The following is a 21,772-nucleotide window of genomic DNA, read 5'->3' on the forward strand; positions in this document are numbered from 1 at the left end:
AATTAAAGCAACCAGGAGCTTGGCGGATATAAGCACACTCGATCTTGAAAGAATAGAATTTAAAAACATCAAGGAAGTCTCTAGCAGAGAAATAACAAAGACAACCTGGTCCACAGAGGAAACAGTGAGAAGGATTCTGGATGAAGGGCCCCAATTAAAGGCATGGGGAATTAAAATACTCCTCTATCAAAAGCCCGGCTACCCGGATCCACTGATACCAAACAAAAGAGAGCAAGCAAACCCTTTTACCGCATCATCAGGCACGCAGGCACAATGTGTGCTTAAAGACGCCCGCAGCACGGATGCACAACCAACAGAACGAAAAGAACAACAGCGGGCAACTAGACCGGAAGATTGGACTTGGTGAGCAAGAACGATAAATCAACAAAAGGGGGGCACTTGACTCAAAACCAAACAACTTCCATCAGGTGATCATCACCTACGAATCTGCTCCTGGAACATAAATGGGGTTAAGTAATAAAACATTGAATAGAGATCTTCTAGACTATCTACAAGGTTTCAACCTTATCCTACTACAAGAGACTTGGCTAGAAGAACCCTTTCATCTACTTGGTTTTAAGACACATCACACTCCTGCAGTAAAAAGCTCTAATTTTGGGCACTCAAAGGGCAGTCTGACAATTTACACATCAATAAGTACCATATCGGCAATCAAAGAAGTTGACACTGCTACAAATTCATACAGTATGGTAACACCAAACAACAAATATTATTCCTAAACACCTACATACATCCGTGTGACAAAGTCAAAGGATGCAAAATGGTGGGAGCAGAAGTAACCAGAATGCTCTCAGAAGAATCAACGTCCAACCTATTGCTGACAGTCGACTTTAACATGCACCTACTTGGTCCACAGAAGAGGGACGAGCTACTGGATGACCAACACTCAGCCTGGAATAGTCCACGTCAGGAGCAGAGTAACAAGAAGCACCAATCAGTACTCGCTAGGAACTTTGTAAAGGATCCGGAACATCTATGTTTGGTGGCACTAAACGGGCGCTTCCAGGGAGATCAGCCCCCGAGGGCTACATTCCACAGCGCTGTCGCAAGTACATTAATAGATTTTACTTTCGTAATGTTACACTTTTCAGCAAGATTGCAGGCTTCCAGATTGGTAGTCAGGATCAAAGTGATCATCTGCCACAGGAAACCTCTATAAGAATATCTAGATAATCATTAGATCAGCCTGTTGAGGACCTGGAGTACATACATACCAACAACCTCAGGAGGATCAAAGCAAAACCAACCACCCAGAAGAACTCCTGGCTTCAGAATAGCCATTAAGGGAAAATCAGGAAAAGTCCGGCTCAGACGTGATAACGCTGTGGGAATCATTCATCAAAACACTTGGAAAAAACATACAGCATGCGTTCGTTCAGCTCTAACATCTAAGCATCTAGTGAACCACTTTTCTATTTCCAAAATTCCCAACCTTCGAAAGCTCAAGAATGCAATAAATAAAACACTATACAGACTTTGGCATACAGGTCAAGATCTCACTATTCTTAAGGAGCTAACGCAACTAAAAGAAAAAAAGAAAAAAGCTATTTGGCAGGTGAAAAGGAAATGAGATGAAAACCTGTGGGCTAGACTGCTGTGTGACTCAAAATCAAAAAATAGCGCAAGATTCTGGCAAACAATAAACAGTCTAAACAACCCGAATGCACAAAGAGTTCATTCACACCTGTCAAAGGGAGCATGAGCCTCATACCTGGGGATTCATTTCAATCCACCACCGAAGCAGAGCCCTGGCCTCATCTTTGAGGCAACCACATCCAACCAATCGGCCCCATCAGTAAACAATCATCTTTCATTTACAACGCTTCAGATCAAGGACAGGATAGCCAAAGGCAAGTAAAAGAGCGCACTGGGCCCTAACGGGATTCCACCAATGCTATTAAAAAAAGATCTGGAATACTGGGCTCCCTAATTACTACCGCTGTTTGTACAAATCTCAGGAGGAGACAATATCCCGGACTTGTGGAGAGGGTCATTATATCCCCAATATGTAAGAAAGGGGACAAGAACATAGCAAACAGCTACAGGCTTGTAGCTTTAATAGACATCAAGGCCAAATATTGTGCTGGTCTCCTTCTGGATGACCTCACCGCCTGGGCAAAAGAAAAATCAATTACCCCCATCAATCAAACTGGTTTTTGCAAAGGCATGGGCACAACAATGACAATACTTGCCCTGTCTCTACTAGCAGATGGTGCAAAATCAGCAAAACACCCGCTTTTTCTGTGCTTTATTGACTATTTGTCAGTATTCGATGAAATCAACAGAAACAAACTTTGGCAAAAACTGGAGGAAAAGAAAATTCCATCTGTTCTTTTAAATTACTTAATACTCCTACACACCAAGACGTGGGTCCAAGTAAAGCTGGGAATTGGACACTTCCTGTCCAGGAAAATCCCAACAACCATAAGGCTTAAATTGGGGTGTGTGCTGGCCCGATGATCTTCATCTTGTATATGGCCAATCTATCGACTGAACTGGACACTTGTAATTCACGTGCACCAAAGATGGGAGGGCTCCCACTTTGCAACCTGCTGTATACAGATGATCTCAAGCTGATAAGCCGAACCCCGATCAGTCTTCAACACCTACTAGATACAACTAGTGGATACTCAGCAACCAACGGTCTAATGATCAATTATGATAAAAACAAAGGTAATGCGATTATATCCAAAAAAGACGTCCTCCAATTTCTGCTGGCAATTGTCTGATACAACAATAGAAGTAGTTGAAGAATACAAGTACTTGGGAGTGATATTAGACAACAAAGGCACATTTAACACACAAAAAGAAGCGATCAATAGAAGAGGCAACTCAATTGCGGCTGCTTTAAAATCAATTTAACACAAAACTGACGGCCCAAGCCTTATCCCACTTCTATAAGTCTGGCAAGCAAAACTCATTCCAGCCATATCTTATGGGAGTGAGTGCCTGAGGGGAAGAGATGCGGACATTTTAGACAGAATTATCTCAAGAGCGGCTAGCAGGGGCGGTTTCTCTATGAGGGCGTTGGGGGCGGAGCCCCACTAGTCTTGGAGGAAGGAGAAGAAGGAGACTCAAAGATTGATCTCAGGCACTCATACTGCCCAGCCTAGTATTGGTGCACCACAGCAGCATACAAACACACAGTGCGCGTGTGACATTGACGACTTCAATATCGCCCGACTCCCGACTGCGCAGTGTGTGTTTGTGAGGCAGAGGTGAGGGCAGTCAGGCGCTGCCTAAAGCAGCAGTATTTCCAGGGCTTCGTTCGAGTAATCAGCTCGCTCGTGTCTGCTACGTACGTTATGTTGTCGTTCAAGGATCCCGCCTCCTTTTCTAAATGGCTGACCCTTGATGCTGTCAGCCTATGAGAATAGGAGGCGGGATTATAGTTGGGACAAAGTATTTCACGTGTCCTGGCCTTCTTAACAACCGTTGGTGAAGCCTTTTGCCTCCTGGTCACCCTTCAGCCTCTGAAGCCCTCTGTCTTCTCACTCGGGCCGGCCCATCGACTTCGGACTCACCGGCATCGAAGCTAGAAGCATTCGGTAACGTGTGCCAGTGCAGGGGCCTGTATTTCCCTCTGTCCTTCACCAGCTGCAGCTGAGAGACGCCTATCGGAGGAACGCCATTACTGTCCTGTAGCAGAAAGCATGAGTACTATCCTTTGCCTCCTCTGTTTGTCAAGCTGCTGAGTCTCTACCCGGCGTCATTTGTATTTATGGTTTGCGATCGCTCCATATTCCCCCTTCCGGCCTCTAACATCTCCCCTTGGAACACTGCGTGTCTAGAGTTCAATGTACGCATGCAAGCCTGAACCTTATCAGAAAGGCCTGAGCACGATTAAGATTCACCTTGCATGCTTGCATTGTACTCTGACACGCACGTATTTAAAGACACATTGTCTTTATATACGTGTGTCTCAGAGTGCAATGCAAGCATGCAAGCGTGAATCTTAGCAGAAAGGCCTGAGCACGACTGCTAAGATTCACACTTTCAATGCTTGCATTGCACTCTGACCCGCACATATTTAAAGACACATTGTCTTTATATACGTGTGTCAGAGTGCAATGCAAGCATGCAACTGTGAATCTTAGCAGATAGGCCTGAGCAAGACTGCTAAGATTCACACTTGCATTGCACTCTGACACGCACGTATTTAAAGACATATTGTCTTTAAAGACGTGTGTGTGAGAGTGAAATGCAATCATGCAAGTGTGAACCTTAGTAGTCAGGTCCTGGCGCTATGTATTCAGATATTCTCCTTGCTTAGTCGCGAGTGCCCACATTCGTTGTCATTGGCATGCTTAATGTTTGGAGGATTGCAAAGTGTGTTGCAATTTGGCTTTTGTTTAATGATAGTCAAGTCATAAATAGAGGCGGGAGGCCGGTCATTAAAGTTCATTGTGTGCCTGCTCCATTCTGTTTCCCGGGGAAATGGCTGTGGTTATCACAAGATCTCTGTATTCATCTAAAAATAATGAGTTGAGCGGTGTTTCGCTCCCTGCTGGGCACTCACTGCAAACTTTTACGCCCCCCCACCCCCCACTTTCAAATGTCACCAGCCGCAACTGGTGGCTAGTATGATTTTCAATCTACCTAAGTATATTTCGCCAGCCCAATTAAGGCTGGAATTCGGCATACAGAGCCAAGAAATCACACGCAAACGAGCCTACATCAAGTGCTGGCATAAGATCACAAAGGCCGAAGCAGGTACACTGAACTCCCACCAATGGAATGAAATTCACTCAAAGGAGTGTCCAGCTATGAGCTACCTGACAAACTAGTTACTTACCTTCGGTAACTATGCATCTGGTAGAGACATAGTCTAGCCGCAGGTTCCTTGAATTAGAATATCCCCAGACGTCAGACTGGATCTGGAAAACTTTTTCCCCAGCAGTACCTCTGCATACCGGGTGGGGGCACCATCGCCCGGCTCCGTCCTGATGTCTTCCACGGAAGTGACGTCAATGGAGCCATATAAGACCAACCCCGCTATGCTGATGTCAGTTTTCTATAGTGAAACTTTTCCGCGCAACAACGCCGAGCCACGACTAAAACTGCAAGAGTATAGGAACAGTGTGGCAAAAAAGTTTAAAAACCTTTAAAACTACAATGATAAGAAATCATAGAATGAGAAACAACACCATGTTGAAAGAGTACTCAACACTTGAAGGGACTGAAGGGAGCGAACAGAGTACCCGCCCCAGCAAAAGTCCCATCAAAGCGAAGAGCCATGCCCCCCTAAGAGGTAATGGCAGTGGAAACTAATGGCATGATAAATGAAGGGCAGTGTGCAACCACTGGATGGAACTGGATGAAAAAACAGACTGTAACCTCAGAATGGAACCGTAAAGGACCACAAGACGGGAACAACCTGACTCACAAGAAGTGACCAGAAGTAAACAACCACATAGAATGTTCACAACACCCCCCACAGCGACCAAATCAATAAACTGTAGCACAGTCAAACAGAAGCTCAACCCATCGACTGCAGCATAGACAAGGAGACCCCATAGAAATGGGGAGAAACAGACGACGGTGGAGGGAGGGTAGGAAATATGAGAATCTCCACGCTATAGGAACCCAGGTGAAAGGTTGTTGGAAAAGTTGCAAAGGTTCAGACAGTAGATGGCGCTAGTGTGAGCACTTCCTTTCCTGGCCCAACACCACTAGCTACACGAAGGTGCTACGATTGAAGAGATTAACAACTGGCTACCCGATGTGGCTTAATTTGAGCTAAAAACTGTGTGCGCTGCCTCTGGCTTTCACCTACTTTTACCCGGCAAATGTCCGGGACTGCTTTGAAACTAAGTAACCACGAGCTACGGTCACTGAGAGTCTCGGTTTGCGGTTGGAGCAAACAGAGAAGCGTGAAGCCGCACACCTGGGTCTCTGTAACGCTATGCTTCAGCTGCTCTGCGGCCCCTGCTGAGACCGCTAGAAGCGAGGATCAAACTACCACTGCTACCGCCGCTTTCGCTGCATTTTCGAGGAAGGCTTTCTGCTGTTTGGAGCTGCTGAAAGACAGAAAAACGGCTGGGACTCAGAGCCGCGACAAGATGACTACTCGCGGGCAGAAAAGTCTTAGATCTAAGACTACTGTGATACACGCGGAGCCCTGGGGAAAAGACAAGATGGAGACGGACTCTCCTCCCAAAGGTAAAAGGGATACGCGAGTAAGTAAAAAACATACTGGGAGGCTCGGAGGCGCGGACCCCGTGAAAGAGAACCTTGGCTCAATTGCTAGACATTTTACTAATTTAAAAAACCCGATAACACCAACTTCTGTTTTAAATGCGACAGTTAATTCAGCTGGTGGATCTTCAGAACAAGAGCAAGAACAAGAGACTTTACAGTTTCTCCGTGAGAATGAAAAAGAACAAATAGAGCAACTAGATAGGACTAAGTCCGCACGTGGGGGTGTCACAGACGGGTCAGTGCGGGCTTCTGAGATATATGATTTAGACAAGACTCCCACAATTGCTACTCCTCTCATTTCTGGCAATAATATCCCACCCACCGCCATCATAAGTTCTACTAGTGTGACTGTCTCTGGCTGTGAACCATCAAGTGGGGCACCCGCTTGCAATATAGAGCCTAACAGGAATGGCTCTGAAGATATTAATCCGCAGACCCCACATCCAGTAAATGAAAACATTTTCTCTGTCTCGGATGGGTCAGCAACCGGCAAAGACAATGAACTCTCAAGCTCTATTGACAGTAGTCAATCGGAAGGGGAAAAATGTGACTCGGCCTCTAGAACTATCAACAACAAAAAAAGTCCCGATGTAAAAAACACAGCCAGCTGAAGCCGGTCCACTCAGATCTCTTAGACCTCCATAAATCTATACCTGTTGGGGGTCCTAACTCACAACAAGGCGCAGGCTCACAGCTTGGTGCTGAAAATAAACCTGAACCCTCCCTTTCATCAATACTTGAGTCTATCAGGCAGTTTCAGCAGGAAGCTAGAGCAGACAGTCTGGCTGCGAAGGGAGCATCTAAAAAACTCAAAGGTGCTGTCAGAAAGTTAAACAAAATATGCACCGACATTGGAGATCGGGTCTCAATGGTTGAAGGGCAAACGGAGACCCTTGAGACTGAAATATCTCAAGTTAAAGAACAAAGTGCGTCTCATGAGGCCTGCCTCACTGACATGATGACAAAGTTGGAGGAGCAGGAAAACAGGCTACGGAGGAACAATTTGAGACTGTTAGGGATATCGGAAGGAGTGGAAGGCAAGGATCCTAGAGGGTACATTGTGAGATACTCCAGAAAGCCTTCCCACTGCAAACCAGCTGGAATTGAGATCAGGAGATCCAAAGAGCACACCTTTTCCCTTTTAATTTGAAGCAAAGGCGAGACGGCGGCCAATCTGGCAGCGAGAAACCTAGAGTGTTCCTGGTCTTCTTTGGGAACGTTTTGCTAAGGCAGATAGTATATGACCAGGCCAGGCCAAATTCCCAGAAAGAAGTGGAAGGAATTGCATTTTTCTTTAAACCAGATTTTGGCCACGCAACCGTCGAACGAAGATGGCGTTTGTGTCAATTGATAACTCCTTTGCAGCAGGGCGCACAAGCCTATTTGATGAACCCGGCGAGACTGAAAATAATCCATGAAGGATCAACTCGAGTTTTTGTATCGGAGATTAAAGCTGAAGAATATTTAAAAGAAATCACTAGCAGGAAGAAGTAGATGTAAGATATAAGACCTTTGATTTTGGATAGAATCTTCTTAAATTTAAGAAGAAACAGGCCTAACGGTGTTCCCTTCCTCTTAACAGCACCTAATATACAATAACCCTATCTATGTTCTTTGTTTTCCCTAAATATCGCAAAAGGGAGTCGTGTGCACACTGAATAGCACCCACCGTACCGGTGCCTATTCCCTAGGGAATTTAAACTTATTTTTACAACAGCAAAGGTGCACCACAGGCAACAGTAAATCAAAGTATATTTCACAATGAGTCGCAAACGATGATTTTCTTTTGGATTTCCAATCTTTATTCAACAAATGGAGTACCACACAGCCGACGCGTTTCGTCCCACACAGGGGACTTCTTCAGGGCTATATAATAGTTATGTAGACCTTAATGTATGAGAAAAATGCCTTTTCAAGAGGGGGTGATTGTCCGGCCTCAGATGTCTGGAATTGTTCTTACTTATTATACTGTCAACTGCCAAACAAAAAGATCCCTCGAATTCTCTTTTAATCTTTCCTCGCAAAGCAGTCAAAAAGGCATGCATCACCGATGACTGGAGAAAGATCCATATATTTGAGTCTCTTCTCAACAAGGATCAGATTCGTGGTAGTTTGAAGGTCTTTTAAGATGATCCAAGAGATGTCTGACACAAACCACAAATTGAATGAATATGTATGTCTTCAAAAACCAGTCTTGATGAAACTTTCTTTTTTTTCCTTTACTTATTCCCCATCTTCAGCCTCACGAGATGGATAGCCAGGCTAATCTAATGATAATGACTAAAGTGAGTAAAAAACGTGCGTGGGGTGGTGGCCAGGGCCTCACACTCGCCCACCATCATTCAGGGTTTCCCTGATTGTCTATTTTTGGGGGTGGGGTGGTGGGGGGAGGGAGTCAGGGTCCGATTTGATCACATTGGGGCTAAGGTGCAAGGGATTTGTGTTGTTTATCTTAAATTCTTAGGAAATGTCTATACAAGTAATGTTGAAGAACAGGATGTGCGGCTACAGGGATATTCGTTGAGGTGGGGGGGGGGGCTGGGCGGAGGGCTGGGCCGGTAGGGCAGGGGGGGATTGAAGGATGTGGAAATCCAACAAGAAAAAACAGAGTTATACCTGGGCTCTTTTACAGGGGAAGAATTAGAATGAAAAAATGAGCTCACCAAATAAACTTAGGATTGTATCGTTAAATATCTGTGGCTTGAATGATTTAACAAAGAGACAGAAAACTGCTCAGACATTACGACTGATGGGAGCAGATATAGTATGTCTCCAGGAGACCCATATTGAAGGGATTTAGAAATCTCTGTTGAATTCTTTAGGATTTAAAATCATAGGAGCAACCTCTCAGGGTGCTCGAATAAAGGGGGTCGGTATCTTGGTGCGAAAAACATTACCCTTACTAGTGAACCTGGTAAAAGTGGATCCATTATGGAGATGGGTTATAGCGAAGTGTTCACTGTCTTTTAACCATATATTTACGATTTTTTCTGTGTATGCTAGTAATCTAGACGATCCAGGGGTGATAAATAATATAAATGAAGAGTTGGTACATTGGCCACTCCCGGTAATCTTATGTGGTGACCTGAATATAAGTCTTAATTGGAATACAACGGAATCCTGGAGCTATGTAGGCAGGAAGCCCAAAGTTTATCGGGCGTTGGTTTAAAAGACGCGAGGGCCCATTCCAAACCTGAACAGAATGGTTTTACTTTCTTCTCTGCACCTCATTTATCACTGGCAAGACTGGACTATTTTTTTTGTTTCTACCACTCTGATCCATGATTGTTTTATCAATGTCGCCCCCGGGCTATTGTCAGATCATAATCCCCTCATTTTAAATCTGGAGGGTTGGGTTATGCAAGGATCAAGCTCGAATTGGACATTTGAAAGGACATTGTTATATGATAACCATTACCGAGAATATATGGCTGGGTGGATTCAGGATTTTTTTAACATTATCATTGGGTCTGCACCAACAATGATTGTTTGGGATACTTTTAAGGCCGGCATAAGGGGGGAGACATTACGTTTTTCAATTCGCAAGAATAAAAAAAGAGAAGATACAGATTAATCTACTACAGGAGTGGATGATAGAAGCACAGGAAATGGTTATGGTCGCTAAATCAGAAATGGGGACTGTTAGCAGAGAGAATAGCTACCAAATGGGCGGCAACTAGAGAAAAATGTTATGAGTAGAGTGAACTTATTGGTCACCAACTTGCCATTTCTACTAGGCAGCAGGTAACCGCCAACACTATCCCTTCTATAAACTCTGAAACTGAAGGGTTAATTACTGATCCCCCAAAAATAGAGGAAGCTTTCCGGAACTTCTTTGAGAAGCTATATTCTGAGGATATGACAGGGTCTGCCGAAGACATAAAAAACCCCACTAGTGAATATTTGGAGACATTTCCTTTAATTAAAATCGGTATTGATTTAAGCGATGAAATGGAAGTCTCTCCAGAGTGGGAAGAGATCGCAGCTGCATTGGCCAGCCTCCCGGACGGTAAAGCTCCCGGGATGGACAACATACCAGTTGAGTTTTATAAAATCTTTTCTCAACAAATAAAAGCTCTTTTCTCTAAAGTAGTAACATCTATGTTTAGGGCACCCCGCCACCGAAATCCTGGTCTCTGGCTAAGATTGTGATATTTCCCAAGAAGGATAAATCTCCTCTGGATATGACGTCGTATAGACCGATCACGTTAATCAATGCTGATTCTAAGATCTTCCCTAAAGTTAATGCCACAAGACTGTTTCTAAATATTGAATCATTAGTTTCTAGCTGGCAACACGGCTTTATTCCCAAAAAAGGTACAACGGAAAACATCCGCGGGACTATCACGTTATTTGATGCTGCAGAGGTGACAGGAGACCCGATCGCATAAATTCTTCTGGACGCTGAAAAAGCGTTCGATAGGGTCTCCTGGCAATTTCTCTGGGCTATCATGCGGCGTGCTGGTTTCAGACCCAGGATAATCCTGGTGATACAAGCACTGTATCATAACCCTTCAGCCAGAATTTTAATTAGCGGTCATTTGTCAGAACAAATATAAAATTTACGAGGAACGAGACAGGGGTGCCCCTGCTCGCCCTTACTTTTTGCTCTTTATTTCGACCCCCTGATAAGAAAAAGAGAACTAAATCCTGCAATTATGCCAGTGAACAGGGTCGGCATAGAGACAAAGATCATGGCCTATGCCGATGACGTAGCCATAATTACTCCGGAACCTGATCTAGCCATTAGTACTTTGGAACTCGAGGCTCGGGAATTCGGATTGATCTCTGGCTACACCCTAAATAAAACCAAAACGCAGATCGTGTTTAATGGGAAAATCGATTGGGTAGACAGTAGAATTACTAAGAAAGCAAAATACCTAGGAGTGGATATTGTTTCAGATTTAGATAAACTGGTTACAGAAAATCTAACTCCACTGGCCATTAACATGAAAAAATCACTTAGAAAGATCGACAATTTACATCTAACTATTGTTGGTAGATGTAATGTATTAAAAATGACATTTTCCCAAATTACTTTATTACTTCCGGGCAATCCGCTTGTTTTAATAATCATATTCTCCTAGTTTTTGAACACATTTTTTCTCAATTCATCTGGCCATACACGCAGCCAAGAAAGGCCTTTAATTTTCTTTCATTACCTAGGGAAAGGAGAGGGTGGGCACTCCCTAACCTAAAACTATATTTTTGGGCTGCTGCCCTACAACACTGTAGTGAGCTACTCAGGGAGGATTGGATCCTTAGCCCTTCTGCCTTACCTTCCCCCTATCTCTTACTTCTTGGTGAAAATGTAAGGGGTTGTCTCTGGCGCCACCTCGAGTACAGCTATTACAAGAGGGTCAGATTTAAAACAATGAGCAGTGCTTATTGGCTCTTCAGCAGAATCCGGAAGATGTTTGGAATCGCCAAATTAAACTATTATACTCCTATTAGAAGTAATGATAATCTGTCGCTAATATTCAAGCCCGTATATCTTCAACAGTGGTATTTGGGAGGTATATGCAGAATAGGAGATCTGCTCAGTAATAATCATGTTCGGTCATTTGAGGAACAGAAAAGCTGCTACAATTTAAATAATAACCAGACATATCAGTATCACGCTGTTGTCAGCTTTTTATCAAACACAATTGGGGGCTCTGTTGATTTTACAGCAGTGGGTCTTATAGACAAGTTACTCGGTACTAATCTTCCTAGAATAGGAGAGATATAACTTCTCCTTAACGAACAAAAAACGGATGACTTAAGCAAGGTAGATGCTAAATGGCAGCCTAAACTAAACACTCAACCCAATGCCTTTTGCTCTGCCTTGGGATTAGCGCAAACATATCTGCTTTCCCCTAAACTACAAGCTCAATTCTATAAGACGGGCTTTTTTTTTTATATAACTCCAAACAAAGTTGCTAAGTGGGCAACTGGCCCTGGTACTGTTTGTCCACGCTGCACTGAATCCAGTGCGGATTCAGTGCACATGTTTCCTACATGTCCAAAACTCGATTCATTGCTGAAGGAGATACAATGTTTTTTGGGCAGAATACTTCTGTCAGATATCCAACTTACACTAACTACTATTATGTTAGGGCTTCATGATCGTCTGGACTTAAAGGAGGGGGGTGCATTAGTGTTTGTAACAATGACTATCTTGCGGATATGTATTGCGATGTACTGGAAGGATTTAAACCCTCCATCCTTTGGGCAATGGCAAGCTAGATTATTTGCTACTTATAGGATAGAGAGAGCGATTTATGATAAAAAAGGCAGAAGGGCAAAGAAAAGAGGTTTGGTAGTCTGGGATCCTTTAACCAGATGGCTTGATACCTTGAATGCCTCAGTTGATTTATTAATGGTTTTTTGAACTTTTTTACCTCTGCTCCCAATGGATGGCCCCCTTCTGCCCTATCTCCCCTTGTCGATCCCCCCTGATCTTCGTCTGCCGTTTCCATCACCCCTTCCCGATCTCCTTCAGTGTCACCTACTGTTATGCTTTAGCATTATTTCTTTGTTCCTTTGGCTCTTGTTTTTCTTTGTTTTTTCCTTGTTTTCTGATGATTACGGTATGGATAATGATGGAATTATTTATTTTCGCCGATGCCTCAATGTATGTAAACATAAGTATGTGATTCTTTTCTTTTTTTCGGACCCGGGGTTGGGGGCATGATGTCTAAAGATAAAATAATTGATTTGTAATGGTTTTTCTCGAAGAAAAAAAAAAAAAAGGAACCCAGGTGGAGCAGCACTGAAAAGCACATAACCAAGCCACCCAAAAACGAGAATGGGTGGAGGACCAATGTGTCCAAAATAGAATGACACACCCTGCCCCAAGGGGTAGGTGATGAGAACACCCCTCAGGAAGACCAATGCCACATGTAAGGAGGCGAGGTGGTAGAACCCCACCTAGAAAGGTCCTCGCAGAGCGGGGAGGATGGGTGGGCGTTAAGGAATCTGCGGCTAGACTATGTCTCTACCAGATACATTGTTACTGAAGGTAAGTAACTTGTTCATCTGATAGACATCTAGCCGCAGATTCCTTAACTTAGAATAGATACCAAAGCCATTCCCCATTGGAGGAGGTTCTGCGACTGAAACGCACCAAGTTCCAAGAGAACTTATCCATCAATAACATTGACTAATCACGGAGGGAACAGCAGTGCCAGTGCGGCTGTCATCAGACCTATGAAGCACTGCAAGGGAGCATGAACAATGGGAAGCAAAGGCGCCACAGTCCGTCAAAGGACGTTACGAGACGTCCCTAGATCAGACAGGGACGAAGGGAGACCCAGAAAGGGCAGTGCAGAATGGAAGAAAGTTATGAAACTTCTGTGAAAAGACAGGAAACTGAGCACCAGATCCCATGGATCCACCAGAAACAGAGTCCCAGAAAAAGGGGACAAGATAGTAAGCCATCATCAGAGCATACCCACTGAACATGCACCACAGAGGATGTCAAAAAGTGAAATGTGAGGGGACAGATGTCACCATGCAGAGATATACAGAGTCATGACTACCAGGAGATCCAGGGATGTGGATGATAGGATACACAAAAGGAAACAGAGTGTACCATAAGAACCACACCACAGCTAAAGAAAAGCCCAAGGAATGGGTTTACCAACAGCACGCATGCGGTGGCAAAGAGAGGCGCGGCAAAGGGAAACCGGCAAAGGGACACACAGAGTGCTCTTTTCCATATGACAGCGAGAGAGAGGAAGAGAGTCCGGGGTTAAAAACCGCGATACAAGGGCAAGGAAACCCAGTATGAATACTCTCTCACTGTGTGAATACATCATTATATATATGGTGATGAGAGGTTTGCAACATTATATATGGCGATGAGAGGTTTGCAACATGGCAGTTCTTTGAAGCACATATATTCAAGCTGCATCAAGGGTTCACCACCCACTTGGGACTATGTAATTTGATTATCAAGGTCGGCAAGATGGCAACTCACTGGAGGTAAAAAATTTGAAACACTACATGTCCCAGAAAGCCACTCGGGTGGCTACGCCTATTGAGGCGGGACTCACTACTGAATATATGTGCTTCAAAGAACTGCCATGTTGCAAACCTCTCATCGCCCGAGCCCATGAGGAAGTGCTGTTTGCACGAAACGCGTCGGGCTGGAGCTGGACTCTGTTGAAATCCTCGTGCTGTATTGGCTTTTGCTGCTACTTCAAATAAAGATTGGCTGAAGTTACCTACCTGTGCTGGCCCTTTCTCAACAGGCAACTCTTGGTTGAAATGTTTGGCGGCCCCGCCTGAGCAGCGAAAGGAGCCTCGCTGCTGTGCAGTCCCGCTGCGGCGCCACACGACGCTGCGGCACTCGGGACAGGTGGTGCCGTTGGAGTAGCATCACAAGCGGAACCAAGCTGCATCAAGGGTTCACCACTCACTTGGGACTATGTAATTTGATTATCAAGGTCGGCAAGATGGCAACTCACTGCAGGTAAAAAATTTGAAACACTACATGTCCCAGAAAGCCACTCGGGTGGCCACGCCTATTGAGGCGGGACTCACTACTGAATATATGTGCTTCAAAGAACTGCCATGTTGCAAACCTCTCATTGCCCCGAGCCCATGAGGAAGTGCTGTTTGCACGAAACGCGTCGGGCTGGAGCTGGACTCTGTTGAAATCCTCGTGCTGTATTGGCTTTTGCTGCTACTTCAAATAAAGATTGGCTGAAGTTACCTACCTGTGCTGGCCCTTTCTCAACAGGCAATTCTTGGTTGATATATTGATATATTGATATATATATATATATATATATCAAATGAAGGAAAAATGAAAAACAAGGGGAACTCGAAAAGCATGCTCTAGATAAAGGGAAGTCGCACAATAGGTACCAACGGCACTGGCTTGAAGCAAAGCAGGACACAACAGTGTCAAAAACACCGAAAAGCGACAACATCCACCCTTGAAGGGGACGGCACCGGGCCCCACCTCCCCCGCGAGACAGGCGGGGACACCGACCACCACACTCACGAGGAAGAAGTGTGAATACACAGACAGAGGTCTGTCAGAAAAAGCGTATCCCATGCAGACACTGTATAATGACAAGTATCATGAAGAAGAAGACTACTTGCACCGTCACACACACAAAAGAAAGCAACAGTGCCTTTAGTTGTGATTGGTAACTCACAACCAGTGAAATACATGGAGTGGAACACAGAGCCGTTGAATAAGAGTGACAGCCCTGAACCACTAGGCCTTAGAGAAGCAGAAAACATCTGCAGAGGTCAGGAGCAGAAGGACCTGAACCCCTGCGCGTAAGAAGCAAAGGGACCGAAGTCCCTGCCAGGGAAGTGCACACAGAACTAGCGTACTAGGGAACACGCAGGAGCAGAAACATAGCTGGTGGAAACTCCACTGCCCATAGGCAAAAGCCCTACAGGGCCTGAGCCATGAGAGAAGACGTAAGCACTTCCTCACACTAAGAAGTGAGAGCAGAACGCAGCCAATATAGGAGCAGAAGGAACACCGACGGCACCCTGCGACAGCGGACATATCCTGTGTGTACACACAGAGTGTTGCCACAGATATAGGAAAGAACAACGGACCAATCGTAGACTACTACACAAAACCCCCAGTAGTGAACCGCACCAACCCAGTGAGTCTAACTAGAAGGGATGTTGTCAAAAAAGAAGTAGCCGAAGAAGACTACGCAGGAGCCGTCGAAACTTCCCATGCCAGGAAGAGGAGCTACACAATAGCCAACAAGTACCCCATATAGGGTAAGGCACATCCCCATAAAAGCAAGGGCATCTCTTTGAGCCGAGCTCCTAGACAGAAGTCCAAAAAGGAAAAGCAGTAAGAGCTGGCCAGCTGCAACAAGGAAAGGACAAGACGGCGAAAGTCGCACAGTCCGTCTGGGTAAAAACCAGGGTCACCTCTTGAGACAAGCTCAAAGGCAGCTGTCAAAAAGAACCATATAAACAGGTGACTCAGCTGCATCAGGGGAAGGAAAAAACCTGGCTGAACAGCCATACAGGCCGTCCAGGAAGAAATCATGTGAACCCAGAGATGTGAATAAGAAAAACAAAGTGACTACGCCGTCACACAAAAATACAAGGGACTAAAAATCAGACAGTCATGGAAAACTGGAGAGGAGACGCTGGACCGCTGAGTCGAAATTCTCATCAAACAAGAGGGTTCCATCAAAGGGCAGATCCCTCAGAAGCTCCCGAACATTCTAGGGGAAACTGCCATCGCGTAGCCACGCATGGCGACGCAGGGCAAATGAGCTGGCCATAGCTCAACCCACGGAGTCAGTGGTGTTTATTGCCGATCGGATGTAAAACTGTGCCATGCTGCAGCCATCCTGAACAAGCTGGAGCAGGTCGACACAAGGGCCCTCCAGTAAACAGGGAAGGAGTCGTTCGACAGAGCAGGGAGCCCTACAGGGCTGTGCGAAGACACGTCAGGGGGGCTATACGTCAGAGAGGGATGCCCATCCCGACATCGCAGCGACCCCAGAATCGGAGTCAAGGCACTCGTTCAGCGCAGAGAGTGAACCCCCGACCTGAATCCCTACCCCCACTGTGGGGCCAGAAGGCACGACAGGGAGAGGGAGTAACCCAAAGAAGGCATGCAGAGCTCAGGAATAGGCCTCCATCTGGGTCCGAGTCGCCCTAGCACCAGGAAACGGTGGAAACGCGGGGGTCGACTCCCGAGGGATTGCGTCCAGTGAAGACCGGGAGCGGAGGGCCCTGATGTCATGCTTGTGTGAGGTCAAGACCTCCGTGACTTCTTCCGGGGCTTACCTGACCCAGGCGAACAATGCCCACGGGAACAACTCCTGGATCTGCCCCGAGCAGAGACCTCAATGTGGGAGGAAGAACTGCGCAGTTTGGACCTTTCCGGTGGAGGACTCTGACCGGGACAACCTGGCAGACAACAGTTTCATCCGACACTCCCGCAGGGACTTCGGCTTTAGCCGCTGGCAGGCGTCGCACTCGGCAGAATCGTCGTGCTTGCCCAAGCACCACATACAGATCTTGTGTGGATCCATCGCCGACATCTGCCGTGAACAGGACGTACACGATTTGAAGCCTGTAGGCATCAACACACTGTTCCAGACGCCAAAGGCGTCGTGAAGGCCTGAACCAAAACAGGCCAGAGGAGCCGCTAAACTCTGGATCCACGTTGGGATGCGGAAAAGAAGAAAAACTGACGTCAGCACGCTGGGGGGGGGGGTCTTATATGGCTCCATTGACGTCACTTCCGTGGACGATGTCAGGACAGAGCCGGGCGACGGAGCCCCTCGGCCTACAGAGTTACTGCTGGGGAAAAGTACTCCAGATCCAGTCTGACGGCTGGGGATATTCTAAGTTAAGGTATCTGCAGCTAGATGTGTCTATCAGATAGAATCGGTAGACTGTTTGGGCCTTGAGGGATCCCTTGGTGGCCTCAGATACCCATCAATGTTTTAAACAACTTTTATACAAGACTGAAAAACGATCCCTACTAGAAGAAAAGGCGGATATCACCGAAAGGGCCCACGGATGGTTCGTCGTGCAGAGCTATGTCAAGTCTTCTCTGCAATTCTATCTAGGCGCAGGATTCAATAGGAGGAAGAAAGAAAAATACCTTCATTTTCGAATGGGCATTCTACCATCCCTGCTGCATCTTCCCCCCTAGAAACAATCTGAAGCCCAGACTATATGCCGCTTATGCGGGGAAGCTGATGAGAGTGTATTACACTTATTGTGCATCTGCAGAGCAGTGCAAGTTGAACGGTGGCAGCTGCTGAAGCCCATCTTTCTAAGCAGGGGGATAAGAACCTACAGACAAGCAGTGAAGGCATGCCTCGGAGGTGGAGACGTACAGTTATTGTGTCGCTTTGTACGGTTTATGGAAGTGGCAGGGAAAACACTCTCGCATTAAGTGACCAGCAATCCTCATCACTGCGACCAAAAGACTCTCCTAGTCCCACCTGTCAGTGAACATCATTTATCCAGCTCAACTGTCATTCTGAAGATATATACTGGAGCACAACACGCATCAGCATTACACCACTGTTGCTGTCCTTAAACCATACGAACATTGAACATTCTACGGTATTACCCCATTTTGATACTTCCAAAATATCAGACTATTGTGTATAGTTGTCCCCTATTAGAGGCCCAAATATTGGCTTGTTTTAGTCTTCATGATCCATGTCCCTTTCCTAATTATTTTTAGCTACCTTAAACACCAGTATCAGTAGACCTCTTGGAAAGCCGTTTGTACAAAGAATGGTCAATAGACTTTGCCAATTCACGGGATCTGACAAAAATGTACCGATTACTGTTCCAATTATATACAATGAACGAATGTTTTATATGTCCTTTAGATTTTTAACGATGAATGTTTTATAATATGCTCTTTCGATGTTTAATCATGAACGTTTGCTGCTATACTATTTTAAATGGAAATTGTAAAGGTTTTTATTAACCAAACAATAAATCATTACTTACTTAACTGATATTAAAATCAGGCCATACATCCAGTCATGTTCTGTACCCCCAATTTTCAATATATACTTTATGTGACAGGACCTGTGCACTCAATCCACTTTTAGAAGGCTCTTAAACCACATTAGCTATTTGAGTAAAATACCTCAAAAGAGAACCACACCAGATGAAACTGTACTAGTAACACTTACAGGTTGAGGGATCCTAGGGTCACCATACACACTAATTCCTCACAAGTGAGGAGGATCTTGGAGGTCGAATCACAATGGGGATTCAGCATTATGTATAAAATGGTTTAAAGTTTAAGAATAACTCATTTTAGCCACTGATGAGGGCTGTAATGAGGAAAACAGACAAAGTGTAAATTCCCCTATTTGTACCAGCAACTATTCTGAGCCATACTCTTGCTTGCCCCAATGCTACTTTCCTCCAACATCCCAGTTAGGCTATACTGACTTGATCACAGATTGTAAAATGTGGCACTGGACACAGGATACCTTATGTCAGATTAGTTTAGTTTACTTGCCCTAATGGCGAGAAGTTGGGGGGAAGAGTATGGAGTTTAAAAAAGATAGAAAGCTTTTAGAGGCAGCTAAGTGCAGGTCATCCACACTGAGGAGGACTGACGAGAAAAAGGACTGATGTTAGATTAATCTAATTTTAATGCTTTACCCATAAGTACTAAAAAACCAAAACTTTCAGACCAATCAGCTGCCTACCTTGAAGCTTGAGTTACACCCCACAGGTCGGTGTCAGCAGGAGCTAGAAGGACTGGAGCTGGTAACAAATCTTGTAAAATCAAAGGAGTAGTTTCTTCATGGTATTCATCAACAGAAGGAGATGGGATTTCTACCAAAGTTAAAATAATAGTCTGTTCTTCCTCTGAACTTCCACTTGAATTGAGATTTATGGCTGAAAAATAAAACAGTGCTCGTTTACATCAAGCATAGCATCCCATCCAAAACTTTTATTTAACGGGAAAATGAATTGCAAGATTAAATGTTACATATCACAATTGTAGGCACAGGAAAGTTAAGTGATTTGCCAAGAATTTCAAGATTTTCATTTAAGTGCTAAAGCCAGCATTAGATCCCAGGCCGATAGTATAAAAATCTGGATTTATCCAGCAAGGACAATAAATACCTGCTTGTAGATTACAGCTGTGAATGCAAGAACACTAGCAATCAAGAGGTCCACCCCATCCCCTACTGATAGAACAACAACACTGTAAACTGCTGACCTGATCACCTCAAACAATCTACACCTGAACTCCCGGCTCAAAATCTCTTTGAATGTATCCTCTCAACCAGTGCTGTGTCTGCTGCCTCACCTGAATACACTAATCAGACAAAAAGATCTAACAAGACTAGCAGTAGGTTTGCAGTTATACTTTAAAACTCCAGAAAACCTGACAATTTAAAGACAAATGATCGCACATGAAGCTATTGGCTCCTTCATCTATTCTGCCTAAACGTAGCTTATCTTCCCCTTGTTTGTTCTCTCTAGTATTTTAAGCTTATCACAATGGTGAATTGTCTTTATCTTGACACAATTTTTATACACCAATATAAGGACTATTGGTTTACCGTCAACCTTCTCTTCTTTTCTTTCCTTCTGAAATACTCTGCTCGAACTTTCCCTTATCTGACACTGGTTATAATGAAGGGTAAATGGGGCTGTGATATATGAATCTGTATATATTATTATATTATGGATTTATTGTTTTGTTGTAGCCCTGAAGAAGTCATTGGGTGAATGTCCCGTGACGAAACACGTGTCGGCTTTGTGCGTTTTTTGGCTACACCTGTATGATTATCTGAAGATTAACTGGAAGTTTTGACTGTTTGAGAAGAAAAAGAAGAAAGAAATAAAAAATAAAAAAAAAATAGAACTGACTTTTCTACCACATGATATGCGAAGAATCTGATTCTTTATTTCTCACATAACTGTTATTGGTGTGATCTTTGCTCGGGACAGTTTTGCTTGATCGTTTTCTTGCTTGACTACTACTATTAAGCTTCATGTTGTATCAAACCCCAGGCAATGACAACATTTTGTACAATAATTGACCAAACGTTTCACTCCATTGCTAATCAACTCACACATCGTCCTTGATGGTTATAATATCCTAGTAAAAAACAGTCTCAAAGGCTCCTCCTTGGTCCCTGATATTATGAAAAACAGGATCAAAATTGAAACTCACCACTTCCTTATGAACTCCTGTCTCCACTGGACAGCACAGGATATTCAGTTATGAGTAAGAGACATAAAATACACAGATACATCAAGCTAGAGCTTGAGGTCCCTTCCCTACTATGTTTCAATCTTCCAGATAAGAGGAACAACAAACTCACAGTGCAGGGGAACAAAGAATGACACAGATTAGGGACAGCTTTACTCTACAAAGGCAATGGATTGGCACACTGGTTCCCTAAAGAACTGAAAGAGGATAGAACAATCTTCAGTTCATGCTAACATACTTAGTGATAGAAAAGCTCTGTGCCAAAGTTGGTGCAATTTTGAGTTTAAAGAATAAAGTATAAAAACTAATTGTAATGATGCACTCCAGGCCATATATATATTTATATTATTTATTCAAGTAAGAATTGTACAATACAGGTGAGCGCCAGGGAACAACTGCTCTTCATCTCTCTGCTGTACCTACTCTGCCCCCACATTCCAACAACCCACATTCTACCTAGCATCATCACATTCTAACAACAAAGCACGAGTCTTAAAGGAGTACTAATAAAAAAAAGACAACACAACACATCCCCCTCTCTTCAACAGAAAATAACAAAAGAAAATTACAACATCATAAATAAATAACCCTAAGAATTTTCTTCTTTAAAGCACCACGGGTTCTCCTCCATGTTCCATCGTCGCCAAGTGTAATGATGCACTCCAGGCCATATATATATTTATATTATTTATTCAAGTAAGAATTGTACAATACAGGTGAGCGCCAGGGAACAACTGCTCTTCATCTCTCTGCTGTACCCACTCTGCCCCCACATTCCAACAACCCACATTCTACCTAGCATCATCACATTCTAACAACAAAGCACGAGTCTTAAAGGAGTAC

The 21,772-nt window shown here is 44.4% G+C and overlaps 1 protein-coding gene across 3 annotated transcripts in view; it reads right to left on the reverse strand.

The window, feature by feature from the left end:
• BDP1 (BDP1 general transcription factor IIIB subunit) overlaps positions 1-21,772 on the reverse strand; it is a 1,449,812-nt gene that overhangs the window by 114,684 nt on the left and 1,313,356 nt on the right. For all 3 annotated transcript variants that reach the window (XM_078675286.1, XM_078675285.1, XM_078675287.1), the window contains one exon: positions 19,407-19,599. In XM_078675286.1, the coding sequence (XP_078531412.1) occupies positions 19,407-19,599 (193 nt within the window). The remainder of the gene's footprint in view (positions 1-19,406; positions 19,600-21,772) is intronic.

The sequence above is a fragment of the Lissotriton helveticus genome, chromosome 2_1 (genome assembly GCF_964261635.1).
Source record: "Lissotriton helveticus chromosome 2_1, aLisHel1.1, whole genome shotgun sequence".
NCBI classification, from domain to species: Eukaryota; Metazoa; Chordata; class Amphibia; order Caudata; family Salamandridae; genus Lissotriton; species Lissotriton helveticus.